At 37.1% G+C, this 16,826-nt stretch overlaps 1 protein-coding gene across 3 annotated transcripts in view; it reads left to right on the forward strand.

The window, feature by feature from the left end:
- MICU1 (mitochondrial calcium uptake 1) overlaps window positions 1–16,826 on the forward strand; it is a 179,158-nt gene that overhangs the window by 136,493 nt on the left and 25,839 nt on the right. For all 3 annotated transcript variants that reach the window (XM_079793297.1, XM_079793295.1, XM_079793296.1), the window contains one exon: window positions 5,838–5,946. In XM_079793297.1, the coding sequence (XP_079649423.1) occupies window positions 5,838–5,946 (109 nt within the window). The remainder of the gene's footprint in view (window positions 1–5,837; window positions 5,947–16,826) is intronic.

Here is a 16,826-nt window from a genome sequence, read left to right on the forward strand (position 1 = left end):
AGCCACTGACAACCATAAATCTGTTTTTTATCTTTATAGATTTGACTTTTCTGGACATTTCATATAAATGTTTTCATATAATAATGTAGTTTTTTGTGTCTGGCTTCTTTTACTTACATTTTTGAGGTTTATTCATGTTGTTGCTTATATTAATAGTTTGTTACTTTTTTATTGCTGAATAGTAAATAGCATTCTATTGTATGTATACTAGTGTACTACACTTTGTTTATCCATTCACCAGTTTATGAACATTTAAATTGTTTCCAGTTTGGGGCTCAGTGGATAGAGCGTTGGCCTGTGGACTGAAAGGTCCCAGGTTCGATTCCGGTCAGGGGCATGTACCTTGGTTGCGGGCACATCCCCAGTAAGGGGTGTGCAGGAGGCAGCTAATCGATGTTTCTCTCTCATCGATGTTTCTAACTCTCTATCCCTCTCCCTTCCTCTCTGTAAAAAATCAATAAAATATATTAAAAACAAATAAGTAATACCTCTATGAACATTTGCATACAAGTCTTTATGTAAACCTGTGTTTTTATTTCTCTTAAGGAGATTCCTAGGAGTGGAATGGTGGGTTGTATGGTAAAATTATATTTAACTTTTTTTTTTTTAAGAAATTGTCAAACTGTTGTTCAAAGTAGCTGTACCATGTTACATTTCCACAGCAATGTGTGAGAGTTCCAGTTTGTCCACATCCTCACAAAAAGTTGTTACTGTCTTTTTTTTTAAAAGATTTTTCTTAATTTTTTTTTATTAATTGATTTTTAGAGAGAGAGAGAGAAAGAAACATCAGTTTGTTGTTCCACTTATGGATGCATTCATTGGTTGATTCTTGTATGTGCCCTGACTCGGGATCAAACCTGAAACCTTGGCATATCAGGGTGATGCTCTGATCAACTGAGCTACCTGGCCAGGGTCATTACTGTCTTTTTAATGGATGTGTGGTGGTGTCTCATTGTGTTTTAATTTGCATTTCCCTAATGACTGATGATTCTGAACATCATTTCATGTGCTTATTAGACATTCATATATCTTTTTGGTAAGAAGTCTATTCAAATCTTTTTTTTTAATTGGGTTATTATTACCATCCATTGGGTTGTAACAGTTCTTTACATAATTCTGGATACAAGTCCTTTATCAGATATATGATTTTTAAATATTTTCTCCTGGTCTATGATTTGTCTCTTTTCTCAGTATTTTGAATCACAACGTTTTTTGGTGGTTGTTGTTTTAATATATTTTTATTGATATCACAGAGAGGAAGGGAGAGAGATATATATATATATAGAAACATCAATAATAGAGAATGTCCCCTACTGGGGATTGAGCCCAAAACCCAGGCCTGTGCCCTGACTGGGAATCAAACCATGCCCTCCTGGTTATGGGTCGATACTCAACCACTGAGCAACACCAGCCAGGCAGGCGAATCACTTTCAGCATTCGGTCCAGGGGTGCCTTTCAGGCCAGCATGCAGCATCTTTGCTTGTTCACATATCACTGCCTCCCAAATGACTGTCACTAGCTAACTGCTTTTCGTTTATCCAAATCAACAATTTTTCTACCTCTTTAATTGTCTGTAATCATTGTTTCTTTCACACCCTTAGAAACCTTAGCACTCTTGTTTTAAAACTGTGCTAATTGTTGATTTTGCCAGCAACAAAAGCATCTGTCCTTTGTTGCATGAGAGATGCTTTTTGTCATACTGAGGTGTTAGCTTGAAAGGGGTGTCAGACATTTGTTCTGTAAATACCTTGGCTGATAACCACACTGTTCGAGATGGGAGACATTCAAGGTTTGACTGTAATGTGATTTGTAGGACACCGTTTTTTTCTAAATTATCAAATGAATAGTCACTCAATTCAGATTGTTCTAGCTGTCTGTCCCCAAATGATTCTCAGCATAAGTACTCTGGTCTTGAGCTGTATTTTTTAATGTTTCGTGATAAATAAATTAACAAACATTAAAGGTTGTCAGAGTAGGGAGCATTTTCACTGCCATGCCTTTTCTCTTCTTAGAATTTTATGTTAACCTATTGGCCTTATAAAACCCTTTCAGTAACTCAGGTCCCTAGTGCCCCCCTGTCATAGAAACCCACACCTTAATAAGAAAAGTAAAAAGCTTTAGCAAGCCTTTTTTTAAATATACATAACAAAATTTACCATTAAGTGTACAATTCAGTGGCAGTAAGTACATTCACACTGTTGTACAACCATCACCACCATCCATCTCCAGAACTCTTTTTATCTTCTCAGACTGAAACTCTGTACTCATCTATAATAATAAAAGCATAATATGCTAATTAGACCAGACAACTGAACAACCTTCCAGACGACCTTCCTTCCGGACAAAACCTGTGGCTGAGAGAGCCGAGCCCCTTGCACAAACCGGTTGGCGACTGCTCCTCTAAATCAAGGCCAAGAAAATGACCTCAAGTTATGGAAAAATTATTTAGTGTAGGCCTTCCATTTCACTGCCAAATATTATGGAGCTTGGTACATAGTAGGTAGTCCATACATGTTTGAATTAATGCTTAAATACAGAGGCACTATTGTTCATAATTGCCCAAAACTAGAAACAGCCCAAATAGAATGGATAAATAAATTTTGGTATATTTACACAATGGAATAGTTATAGCAGTAAAAATTAATGAACTACATATGTACACAAAAATATGGACAAATCTTAAAGAGAAAAGCCATATATACTATAGTCATGTGCCGCTAAACAACAGGGATATGTTCTGAGAAACGAGTAGTTAGGCGATTCATCATTGTGCGAACATTATAGAGTGTACTTACACAGACTTATAGCCTACTGCACAGGTAGGCTATCTGGTACATAGTCTGTTGCTCCTAGCCTAACACAGGTTACTGTTATGTACTGAATACTGTAGGCAACTGTAGTACAATGGTAAGTATTTGTGTATCAAAATATATCTAACCACAGAAACACATAGTATGTGCTATGCTATGCTTTCATACAACTGACAGCTGGCAGCCCAATAGGTTTGTTTACACCAGTATCAACACAAACATGTGAGTAATGCATAGCACTATGATGTTACCAAGGCTACATGGGATAGGGATTTTTCAGCTCCATTGTAATGTTATGGGACCATTGTCACATATGCAGTCATTGTTGACTGAAACATCATTATGCGGTCCATGACTGTAGAATACGTACTTCATGATTCATTTATAAAGTTCAAAAACAGGCATAACTAAACTCTTGTTTCTGTTAAGATGCATTATGGATAATATATAGTGCTTTTTTTTTTTTTAAAGACATTGAAATGTAGCCCCTAAAAATCAGAAAAGTGATAACCACTGAGAAGAGAAGAGGCTTATGGTTGGGAAGGGCCATGTTGGTGAGACAGAGAGAGGCTTCTTCTGGGATGCTGATCAGTCTGTTCCTTGACCTGAATGGAGGTTTTATGGATGTTCATTTTACAACAGGTTGTTAAGTTGTACATTTTTTTCTGGGCCTTCCTTTTTTTTTAAGATACTTTTTTAAAAATATATTTTACTGATTTTTTTTTACAGAGAGGAAGGGAGAGGGATAGAGAGTTAGAAACATAGATGAGAAAGAAACATTGATGAGAGAGAAACATCGATCAGCTGCCTCCTACACACCCCCGACTGGGATTGTGCCCGCAACCAAGGTACATGCCCTTGACTGGAACCGAACCTGGGACCCTTCAGTCTTCAGGCCGACGCTCTATCCACTGAGCCAAACCGGTTAGGGCAGTGATGGCGAACCTATGACACACATGTCAGCACTGACATGCGTAGCCATTTCTGATGACACGCGGCCGCTGAGGCGGCCGCATGCCGAGGATGAAACATTTGCTGCTCCTGAGGATGAAACATTTGCGAAATAATGTTTTTTCCTCAAAGTGACACACTACCCGAGTTATGCTCAGTTTTTGGGCGAAGTTTGACACACCAAGCTCAAAAGGTTGCCCATCACTGGGTTAGGGCTTAAGATACGTTTTTATTGATTTTTTAGAGAGAGAGGAAGGGAGAAAGAAAGAAACATCGATTGGTTGCCTCCCACACACATCCTGACCTGGGATCAAACCCAAAACCTGGGTATGTGCCCTGACCAGGAATTAAACTGGTGACCTTTCAGTGCATGGGACAATGTTCAACCAACTGAACCATATTGGCCAGGGCTGTGCCTTTCTATATGGTCATCATATTCCACAAGAAAAGTTTAAATTCTTTGATTCTTGGGAAATCCTATCTAATAAAGAGGGAATATGCAAATTGGCCATCACACCGTCACAAAGATTTCGGCGCCCAGTCCCCTAGCCCCACCGGAGTCCCCCAGTCCTTTCACAGAAAATGGGTTACCTCAAAAGTTGGTTAAGCTTCTTAGGACAAAAAGCATTCAAAATCTTTGAAAAGGGAATTCCAGTATTTATAAAAGTTTGGACTAGACAATTCAAGGTTATTTCTACTACAGCCTTCTATGATTTTGTGATATTAACATTCTGAATTCACATAGTACCAGCTATATTGTATGTAAGCAGATATTATTTAAAGGAATGGCCATTATTATTAAAACAACTCATAAAACCACACTGTTTGTATGTCAAGGACATTCTGTGTAATTTTCCTAATGGCTGGAGTTAATGCCCCTAAACTGGCAGTCGGACATTCCCCTAAGGGTCCCAGATTGGAGAGGGTGCAGGCCAGGCTGAGGAACAACCCCCCCCCCCATGCACAAATTTCACACACCAGGCCTCTAGTAAACTATAAAAGATCATGTGATATAATTATATATTCAGTAATTTAGTTCTTAGTTTGGTTGATAAAATAAGAAAGATAACATTGACCCAGTTTGGAGAATACCAGGAAAGTACTATGGATTGTCTATCTTAAGGTTTCCTTATTACTGAGAACATGGTGGACTCCTGGGCTCTGTGGTTTGGGGAAATGGAAATTGGAAGAGCAGCAGTACTAACATTTGCAATCCATTAAGGACCTGATTTTTCATTAAAAAGCGTTGATCTCAGTGTCTCTTCAGTGTTATTTACTTCTTAGAAATTGTATTCATTCCATCACAGCATGATGTGTGAGAAGTGGGAAATGGCTAATAGGACAAATATTCCTCCCTGTGAGGGAATTCCCTGTAGCCCCTATTTATGTAACTACTCTCTCTTGAGCTTTCATAGAAAATAGAATTTGAGATCAGCAAACCTTTGACTAGCTTTTGAAAAGAATTTCTTCATTCACAGAATTTCATCAGATTAAAATTAAATGGCAAATTGCTTTATCCGTAGCTTTTAAATTGAGATATTGAACAGCTTCCCACATCCTTGGGTTCTACATTCTGAAACTGTTCCAATGTGAATCACTGATTTTGGGTGATTCTTTAATTAGCTGAAGCTTCAAAGAGCTTAGTTAGCCTGTAAGTAGATTATTTAAATCGAAGTCCTGACTCTGGTCTTACTTGTTAAGATGTATGACAGATCAAGTGGCTACAGCTCATTTAGGAATATCAAAATAGATAATTGTGACTAATTGCAAGGCACAGTTTGAAATACTTTCATTAAAGATATCCAGCCTCCACTGTAACAGTGAAAGCAATCATGTCATATTTTACATGTGAGAGGAAAGTAATTAGCCAGCTTTCCTTTCTTGGAGTAAAATTCTGGAGTTTTGTTCCCCAGTTGTGTACAAATTTGACATTCCTTGACTAATTTATTCAGTCTCTATTCTAGACATAGCATAAATTTCTGGTTGATAGACATGAATAACAGCCTAGTTTCTGCATTTTATGCAGCTTTTTGTTCGAGGTTCCTGCCTTACTCTGCTCTCTCTCTCTTCTTTCAGGGTCTGACATTTCAGGAAGTGGAGAACTTCTTTACTTTCCTAAAGAATATTAATGATGTGGACACTGCATTGAGCTTTTACCACATGGCTGGGGCATCTCTTGATAAAGGTAATGAAACCCAAAAGTTTTTTTTCTGTTTTGTTGATATTATATCCCTGAGTTTCGCCTTGAGAGTCCAAGCTCAGAAAATATATTTTCTTGTGCTAAAGACTAAAGTCAGGGCAGTATAGGGAGATAAATGGTGATGGAAGGAGACCTGACTTGAGGTGGTGAACACACAATACAGAGTACAGATGATGTGTTGTGGAATTGTGCACCTGAAACCTGTATAATTTTGTGAACCAGTGTCACCCCAATAAATTCAGTAAAAATAGGGTGGGGTGAAGTTACTTTTTTTTTTTTTAAATTATAGTCAAGACAGGTACCCATCTTTAAATGATTAGCCTTAGAAGTAGTCATCTAAGCTAAGGTACAGTGCATGAAACTTCTGAACTTCTCCATCAGAGCTAGAGATTACATGTATAAGGTGAAGCTAAAATCATTCTTCTTTTTAATTCATTCTTTGGTGAGAAGGAATGGCTTGGTTTATGTCTTGTATTAAAGTTTGTTGTGGTTTGGTTTTTTTTAAGGTAAAATTATTACTCTGAAAATAGCACCCCCTATGGGCTTTATACAAATTCAGTTCCAGTTTGTACAGGCAGAGAGAGAGAGCTGGAGGAATTGAAAACACAATTTTCCTCCAATATTTTATTATGAAAATTTTCAGACATTTAGAAAAGTTAAAATAATTAACCAAAGAACATCCATATATATGGCTCAATTAACATTTTGCTGTATTTTCCTGATAGTCCTCTATCAATCTTTTAATTAATTTATTTATTTATTTATTTATTTATTTATTTATTTATTTATTTATTTCGGTGCATTCAAAGTAAGTTACAGACTTAAGCGCATTCACTCCTGAATACTTCACCATAAATACTAACTGAAGTTCAGTATTTGTTTAAAGTTCCCTTGTGCTTCTTCAGTGTCAATTCTGCCTCCACTCACCAAGAAGCAACCTTAATTCTGTGCATTTCCCCACCATAATTTAATTTTGTTTGTTCTAGAACCTCATAAAAACGGAATTATAGTGTACACTCTTTAAAGTTTTTCTTAGCCTATTTTTGAGATCCATTCATATTGTTGCATGTATAATAGTTTGTTCCTTTTTTATAAATAGTAATCCATTTTATGAATACTCCACAATTTACCTTTTGTTGGACACATTGGCTGTTTCTAGTTATTGGCTATCTTGAATAAAGCTGCTATAAACAGTCTTCTGTTAGTCTTTATGAGGATATGTATTTTCATTTCTCTTGGATACATACCTAAGGAGAGAATTGTTGGGTCCAAGGGAAGTGAATATTTCTTTATAAAAAAACTATCAGACTTTTTTTCACAGTGTATCTGTTTACAGTCTCGCCAGCAATGTGCAGCAGTTCAAGTTGTTCCACGTTCTTATTAATAATTGGTTAACAACAGTCTTTTTTAATTTAAGTGATTTTCGAGTTTATATAAAGGCGTCTCATTGTATTTTTAATTTGTATTTCCCTGATGACTTCTACTGTTAAGCAACTTTTTGTGTTAGTATTCATATATCTTTTTTGGTGAAGTGTCTGTTCAAATCTTTTGCCCATTTTTATTGGGTTACTTGTCTTATTATTGAATTGTGGAAAATCTTGATATATTTTAGATGCAAATCCTATATTAGATATATATTTTGTGAATATTTTTCTAGCCTGTGGCTTGCCTGTTCACCTTCTGAATGGTGTATTTTGATTAACAGAAGTTTTTTATTTTTTACTTTGATAAAGTGTAATTCATCCAGTTTAATTTTTTTATTATTATTTTCTGGTCCTAATAAACCTTTACCACCAAACTATGAAGATTCTCCTATATTTTTCTCCTAGAAGCTTTAGTGTTTTAATTCTTATATTTTATATATGATCCGTCTCTAATTTCTATATACTGTGTGAAGTAGAAGTCAAGATTTTTTTTTATATAGATATCCAATTGTACCAGCACCATTTGTCAAAAAGGCCCTCCATCTGTTTGCTTTGGCACCTTTATCAAAAATCAAATGACCTTTTAACTATAAATCTGTTGCATAGCTCTCTACTTATCTATATATATCTCTCTTTATGCCCAGGTTCACTGTCTTGATTACTGTAGCTTTATAGAAAGTCTTAAAGTAGCAGAAGGTATTATAAATCCTCCCAACTTGATTCTTCTTTTTCAAGATTACTTTACATATTTTAGTCTTTGTATTTCCATATAAATATTAGAATTAGCTTGTCACTTTCTATGTAAAAAAAGAGGCAGGACTTGTGATTACAATAACATTTAACATGTAGATTAATTTGGAGTGAACTGACATCTTAGTGATCATGAGTCTTCCTTCATGAGCATGTTATATCCATTATTTTAGGTCTTCTCTCAGCAGTTTTTTAAATACACAAGTCTTGCACATATTTTTTAAACATAAATATTTTATGTTTTGATGCTATTATAAATGGAATTTTCATTTCATTTCCCAACTGTTTGCTGCTGCTATTAAAATACAATTGATTTTTCTATATTGAGCTTGTATTCTGCAGCTTGCTAAATTTGATTATTCTTCTAGTTGTTTTGTGAATTCCTTAGGTTTTTCTATGTAAGAAATCATGTCATCTGCAAACAGTTTCACCTCTCCTTTTTTTATATTAATGCCTTCTTTTCTTGCCTTATTGTACTTGCTTCAATCACCAGTAAAATGTTGAATACAAGTGGTGTGAGTGGTCATCCTTGGCTTCTGGCTGATTTTAGATGTAAAGCATTCAATATGTCACCTTTAAGTTGGATATTAGATTAGACTGTTCATAGATTAACGCCAGTAGTCTTGATCCGGCATCTAGAAGGGTTCAGGAAACCTCAAGAAGGGGCTGTGCATAAATTAAATAAGAGTCCAGAGACGAAACATAATTTTGAAAGGCATTTGTGGGGGGGCAGAGGAGCCTGGCTAAAGAAACCAAGTTCTCCTTTTCTCAGAACCCCTTGCTTTTTATTAACACCATTTGTCCTAAGGCAAGGTGGAAATACATCAAAGGGTAGGGTTAGGTACAGAATCCATTGTCAGAATGGGGAATTGCCTATGACCTCTTCAGGTGTTTGGCCAGTAGGAGGCAATAACATGTAGATTAAGATGACCTGAGCTATGACAAATATGTGATACCTTAATCAATAAAGTAATTAAAAAAAAAAAAGATGCCTTGAGCTGTCTGGCAGCAAGCAATCATCCTTTTCAGGTTTGGGGAAATGCCTTTAGCCATTCCCAGCAGGTGATAACATATGTGACTCAGCCCTTGTTGAGTCCCCAAGTTCCATCAACCTTTCGATGAAACTCTTGTAATTATGACATGCTGGAATTGGCTTCCGGCAGTAGATGCCCATTATCAAATTAAGGAAAATCTTTTTCTTCCTAATTTAAAAATGATTTTTATCATCAAATGGTGTTGAATTTTGTCAAATACTTTATATATATCTGTATAAAATCTCCTTTATCTTCTTAATATGGTAGATTATATTATCTCTTATCGTCCTGAATGAAACCCAACTTTGTAATGATGTATTAGGTTTTTTATATATTGGTAGATATGATTTGCTAACATTTTGTTAAGTATTGAGGGATATTGGTATATAATTTTCTCTTTTGTAATGTCTTCATGTTCTGTATGAGTATACTATCCTCATAAACTGCATTGGGAAGAATTTTCTTCCTTATTTTCAGGAATAATTTATATATGATTGCTGTTGTTTATATACCTGAGAGTTGGTCACAGAGAGATAGTCAGGACATGAGGACTATGTCTGTTCATTAAATGAGGACTTTTAGATTTGTTTTGGGTTTACCATAAACTGGTTTCTTATTATCATCCTAGAACATAGGAAGAAATGTTTCCAAGTTAATTTTCCTGTTTTAACTCTGAAGTGATTTTGAGGTGTTTTTCTGGTCAAGAATGAGAAAACCATGACTTTAGGAAGGTGATTTGCTTCCACTTTAAAATTAGCTTGGGATATGGAGGAAATACCAGGTTATGTTTTCAGTCCAGAACCTCTTCACACCATTTTCAGTACATATATGTATACAAAGTTGTAGGTATGCTCTGTCTGCTGTCTAGTGGGGAAGGCAGGGGAAAAAATTCTTTAATTCCTTATGCCTTTTCTTTAAGGGCAGGTCTGAATGGCAGATCCAATTTACATAGGATGTACAGTGTAGCCACTTCCCCAACCAACTACTTCAGAGAATCTGGGAAAGTTTTCAGTTATCCCTTTTTAATTTGGGTAAAGGATTAACCTTTCAGTTATAGCCAAGTTTCAGCAATAACATATCTCTATCATATGTATTCATACTTTTACATGCACATCTTTATTACATCTATATGTACTAGTATACACCAAGTGTTTTATTAAGTATCTTTTAAAAAAATCTCCAAAACATAATTTCATAATTTCTACCCTAGGTATGATGCACCATAGTTTAACAATTGCTCTCTTTTTGACAATTACATTTTCCTATTGTTAATATTATAAACAATGCTGCAATGTAACTTTGGGTACAGTTTTTCACAATTTTGTCAATGTAATTCAATGTATTTTATAACAGCTTATTAAGACTAAAATATCTCATCAAAATATCAAAAAAGTAGCAGTTGGTTTGCTTATCAAAATATCAAAAAAGTAGCAGTTGGTTTGCTTGTTTATTTGTTTAAAATAATACCACCTCTGACCTTTGTAGAATCTTTTGAAAAAACTGGATGATGACATGAAAGTTATATATGTGTGTGTAGTACCGCAAGGTCTTTTCTCCAGAATAGCTTTGGTTATATTGCTCTATTTTTTAAATATGTTTTATTGGTTTTTAGAGAGAAAGGGAAAGGGAAAGGGAGAGAGAGATAGAAACATCAATGAGATAGAAACATCAATCAGTTGCCTCCTGCACTGGGGATGGAACCTACAAACTGGACATGTGACCTGACCAGGAATCAAACAGGTGACCTCTTGATTCATGGGTCGACGCTCAACCACTGAGCCACACCAGTCAGGCTATATTGCTCTATTTCACAAAACAAATTTAACAGCTTCTGCAGATCAAAAGATACCAGATTTAAGTAATCACTTATTATAAAAGTAAAATTAATAAGCTCCTCTTTATATATACATACCTTTTTTTGAAAAGTCCAACTAAAGACAATAGAATTGCTTTAAAGAACAGTTATGTAGGATGAATCACTGTCCGTGTTAAAATTATAGGATGTACAAAATAGAATGACTCAGGGTAGTCGTGGCAAAGGAAAGTGCAACCAGGTGGGTTAAAAAAAAAAGAAGACAAAAAGTGCTTTTTTCAAATAGCTTCAGGCCATTTCAGGGTTGTTTAGTATCCAAATAATCCATGCCTCATTACCCTTGCCAAAGAGGCAGTGGTACAAATGTACAGTCATATCTGATATCCAAAAATGTGTTTGACATTTGTTTTGACTTCTTAGTTATGTATATCTGTATAACTTTGGATGCCCTGAGTGTAGAAGGGTAGATATCTAGGGAAAGTGGCCCAGATTCATGCTCAGTTACAGGGAGAAACCAAGTGTATTCATTTCCCAGAGCTACCATAACAAATTACACAAACTTGCTGATTTAAAACAACAGAAACAGTTGGATTTAGGGCCCAACTGGGTAATCTTTAACCCAGATCTCATATCAAGAGCCTTAACTTGATTACATCTGCAAAGACCCTTCTTCCAAACAGAGTCTCATTCACAAGTTCCAGGCGCTGAGATGGTGACATGTCTTTTGGGGCCACCCTTTAACCCACTGTAGCAAACAAGAACTAAGTATCCCTCACATGTAGTCCACAAAGTAAGGCAAAAGCAAACACCAAAAAAGTGAATTTAATGTACTGTGAGGATATTTGTATCGTCTGTTTAGAAAGTTTTCTTAGAAACTTAATTATACTCTTTACCTGGTAATTTCTATTTATCCTTCAGGTATCAATTCAAATGCCCCTTCCTCAGAGAGGCCTCTAGTGCATTCCACTGTCCTTCCCAAGTCCTTCGCTCTGCCAGATGTGCCTGTCTCCTGCAGGCTCTCCTTGCATTCTCCCCTTTGCTCTTAAAACCCTCCTGATCCTGAAAGTCCTGCTAGTGATTTTTCCATTGGTTTGAGTCCTATACAAATTCTCCCTCCACAGAATTATGGAATTTTATTGCTGAGATGAATCTTACAAGAGAGGAAGAAAAGTGTATTGGTTAAGAATCCAGGTTCTGAAGTCGTATTGTCTGGATTTGAATCTTGGCTCCATCATTTACTAGCTGAGTAGCTTTGGGCAACTTCTAATTTAGTTTCTATGCTTTTAAAATCAGGATAATACCCACATCATAAAGTATTAACCTTGTGCCTGTCATTCGGTGAATGTTTAATAAATGTCAGCTGCTTCCATTATGAATGTTTAATAAATGTTGATAAACCAGATTTAGTGCAATTCATCCATTTATTCAGCCAACAGTATAGGCACTGTTATAGTAGCTGGGCACAGGGTTCTACCCTATAGACGCTCACAGTATACAAGCTGGTCAAGTGCTAATTAAATAAGAAGATTAAAAGTTGAGCCTCTTGCCCTAGTCAGCATGGCTCAATGGTTAGAGTGTCGGCCTGCACACCAGAGGGTCGAGGGTTCGATTCCCAGTCGAGGGCATGTACCTCGGTTGCAGGTTTGATTCCGGCCCTGGTTAGTGCGCATGTGGGAGGCAATCAATCAACATGTCTGTCTCACATTTATATTTCTCTCTTCTCTTCTCCTCCTCCTCCTCCTCCTCCTCCTCCTCCTCCTCCTCTTTCTCTCTCTCTCTTCCCCCCCCTCTCTCTCCCTGTTTCCCTTTCTCTCCCTCCCTCCCTCCCTTCCCCTTCCTATCATTCTCTAAAAATTAATGGACCCTAACCAGTTTGGCTCAGTGGATAGAGCATCGACCTGCGGACTGAAGGATCCCAGGTTTGATTCTGGTCAAGGGCACATGCCCAGGTTGTGGGTTTGATCCCCAGTAGGGGGCGTGCAGGAGGCAGCCGATCAATGATTCTCTTTCATCATTGATGTTTCTATCTCTCTCTCCCCCTCTCTCTCTGAAATCAATTAAGTATATATTTTTTAATTTTTTTAATCAATGGAAAAAAAGATCTTTACTCTTTAGGTGAGGATTTAAAAAAAAAAAAAAGTGGAGCCTCTGACCCATATTGGGGGTGGGATGGAGATAGAGTGGGGCAGGGGTAGAGACAGGAATACTTCTGTCTGCCTTCTGCTCTCAGTCTCAGCTGTCTTTATTTTTTTCCAAAAGGTTAGGACCTTCAGAAATTGGCACCTTTTTAATGGCCCTGGCACTGTTTCTTCCTTGGCTGTTTTAAAACTTGCAAATAGACATAATTCAGCATAGAATTTCCCAAACAGCATTGTGAAGAACACTGTATACTGCAATATGTTAATGGTTCTGTGGGTTTTTAAAAAGTGTTCCATGATTCAAATACGTTTGGAAAATGCCAGGTTATACAGAATTTCTTTCTGCATCACTACTTCTGCCAACGTTTTAATATGCTAATGTGCATTATTAATCTCCAGGGAAGCAATATAGTCCCCAAACTTGAATTGCCCTGAATGTCTTTTAACAACTTACAGAGTTAATGTTCCTCAGAACAGTTTGAGAACCCAGGCAGGTAGCAACTGCGGATTTACCATATTACAGCACAATGCAATCCCTCCAGAGTAAAAAGCCACATTTCCTTGGGGCTTGCTCTTTAGTTCTGCTTGGCCCAGGTGAGAAGGACAACTCTCAGGCAAGAACAAAATGTCCTGGTGAATTTTGACCATTTGGAAAAAAACCTTTTCCATGAAATATTGTGTGTTTCCACTCTAGGTTGTCTCTTGTTTAGCACTTAAGAGAAATGGGTTCTGCTGCTTACACACTGGCATAAAATTAGACATGTGCCTCCCCAAGGGCTGTCTGAGTGATTCACCTAGTTTGCTGAAGAAGGCAATACAAAGTTGAACATGACTCCTTCCCCAATGGCATCCTACGATGGAAAAGTTAGAAATTATTTGAGTTGGAGCTGTGGAACGAGCTATGGCCTGTATAACTTAGAGTATTATCATCTCTGCCAAGAGAATGAAAGGTTTGCAGGGATGGTAAAGCCCCCATTACAAAATGCTGTTATAGATTTGGTAAACTCGAAGGTCCAGTTGTACTTTAAACTATAATCCAGGAAAATAACCACCCAAATCAGGCCGTTTGTCCTCATGCCCCAGCACCAGCCTGCTTAGATTGAAAATCGTAATTTATAACATGCTTTGGTTTAATTCTTTATAGTCATTCTATATGTACAGTTTGCCTTATTGTCAGACAAACCAAGAGAATAAATCGTTAAACCTGCAGCATAATTCCCACAGGATGCTCTCTGCAGCCCCGAGTATTTTTCTGAAGTTATCAGTCATACCCTCAAATGATCCCAGTTTCCTTTTCTCTGAAGTGTCGTGGATGACCTCTGAGAACCTTTGTGGTTTTCAAATTCTTTGAGTCTAATAATTATGAATGAGTAAAGGAGTTTCAGCCTTTTAGTATTTAGTCCCTTCTGGGTTGTTGGGGGAATCAGAAACTGTGATGGAGTAATTTCTAGCACACAAAAACTCCTGTATTCTGAGCAATCACTCATCTTTAACAGACAAGCTGCCACTCTCTCCCGGGCCTTGGGAATCCTGTAGCATTGCCCTTGGGAGGTGGTGAAGCTGTCACACATCTGGAACACTAATAGCAACTGTTATTTCATAGGAGCTTCTATATACCAGGCATAACATTAGGTGCTTAATGCACATCCTCACTCTTAATCCTTAAAACTTTAAGGTATTATCCCCTGGATTATGGATGAGGAAATATAAAATGAAGCAACTAACTGGCTCCTGGTTACCCAGCTATGCAGTGGTAGAGCCAGGATTCAAGCTCAGGTCTCTCTAACCCCAAAGGCTGTATTCTTTCCACACCATTGCGTTGCTTCGCAGTATATCCTGAAATGCTGCTGAAATTTGAAAATGTTTGCTGAAATATAACCCAGGAGGAAATGCAGGTTTGCCATTTTGTGTGTGTGTTCATTTTTGTTTGTTTTTTATTTATTGTTTAAAGTATTACATATAGTAGTACATATATCTCCTTTTTTTCCCCCATTGACCTTCCCCCAGCCTCCCCTACCCCGTGTCGTATGCCCTCATCCCACCCCCCCAGTATCTTGTGTCCATTGGTGTGCTTATATGCATGCATACAAGTCCTTTGGTTGATCTATTTCCCTCCTCCCCAACACTCCCCAGCCTTCCCGCTGTAATTTGACAGTCTGTTCGGTGCTTTACTGCCTCTGTATCTATCTTTTTATTCATCAGGTTATAATGTTCTTTATTTTCCATAAATGAGTGAGATCATGTGGTATTTTTCTTTCATTGCCTGGCTTATTTCACTTAACATAATGCTCTCCAGGTCCATCCATGCTGCTGCAAATGGTAAAAATTCCTTCTTTTTTATAGCAGCGTAGTATTCCATTGTGTAGATGTACCATAGTTTTCTAATCCATTCATCTGGTGATGGGCATTTAAGCTGTTTCCAAATCTTAGCTATGGTGAATTGTGCTGCTATGAACATAGGGATGCATATATCCTTTCTGATTGGTGCTTCTAGTTTCTTTGGATATATTCCTAGAAGTGGGATTACTGGGTCAAATGGGAGTTCCATTTTTAGTTTTTTGTGGAAACTCCAAACTGTTCTCCACAATGGCTGCACCAGTCAGCATTCCCACCAGCAGTGCACGAGGGTTCCTTTTTCTCCACATCCTCGCCAGTACTTGTCGTTTGTTGATTTGTTGATGATTGCCATTCTGACAGGTGTGAGATGGTACCGCATTGTCGTTTTGATTTGCATTTCTCGGATAATTAGTGACTTTGAGCATGTTTTCATAGGTCTCTTGGCCTTCCTTCTGTCTTCTTTCGAAAAGATTCTATTTAAGTCCATTGCCCATTTTTTTTATTGGATCATTTATCTTCCTTTTATGAAGTTTTTTAAGTTCCCTGTAGATGTTGGAGATTAAACCTTTATCAGTGATAACATTTGCAAATATGTTCTCCCATACAGTGGGCTTTCTTGTTGTTTTATTGGTGGTTTCTTTTGCTGTGAAAAAGCTTTTTATTTTTATGTAGTCCCATTTGTTTATTTTCTCTTTAGCTTCCATTGCCCTAGGAGTGGTATCGGTGAAGAAATTGCTTCAGCATATGTCTGAGATTTCTCTGCCTGTGGATTCCTCTAGTATTTTTATGGTTTCTCGTCTTATGTTTAAGTCCTTTATCCATTTTGAGTTTATTTTTGTGTATGGTGTAAGTTGATTGTCTAATTTCATTTTTTTGCGTGTATCTGTCCAATTTTCCCAACACCATTTATTGAAGATACTGTCTTGACTCCTTTGTATGTTCATGCCTCCTTTGTCAAATATTAATTGAGCATAGGGGTTTGGGTCAATATCTGGGTTCTCTATTCTATTCCATTGGTCTATATATCTGTTCTTGTGCCAGTACCAGGCTGTTTTGAGAACAGTGGCTTTGTAATACAGCTTGAAATCTATTGAGATCCCACCTACTTTGTTCTTCTTTCTCAGGATTGCTGTGGCTATTCGGGGTCTTTTTTTATTCCAGATGAATTTTTGGAGAGTTCTTTCTATGTCTGTGAAATATGCTGTTGGTATTTTGATGGGGAGTGCATTGAATCTGTAGATTGCTTTGGGTAGTATAGACATTTTAATAATGTTGATTCTACCAATCCATGAACATGGCATGTTCTTCCATCAGTTTACGTCTTCCTCTGTCTCTTTTTTCACTGTTCTGTAGTTTTCCACGTATAGGT

The sequence above is a fragment of the Cnephaeus nilssonii genome (assembly GCF_951640355.1).
Source record: "Cnephaeus nilssonii genome assembly, chromosome: 16".
Taxonomy (NCBI): domain Eukaryota; kingdom Metazoa; phylum Chordata; class Mammalia; order Chiroptera; family Vespertilionidae; genus Cnephaeus; species Cnephaeus nilssonii.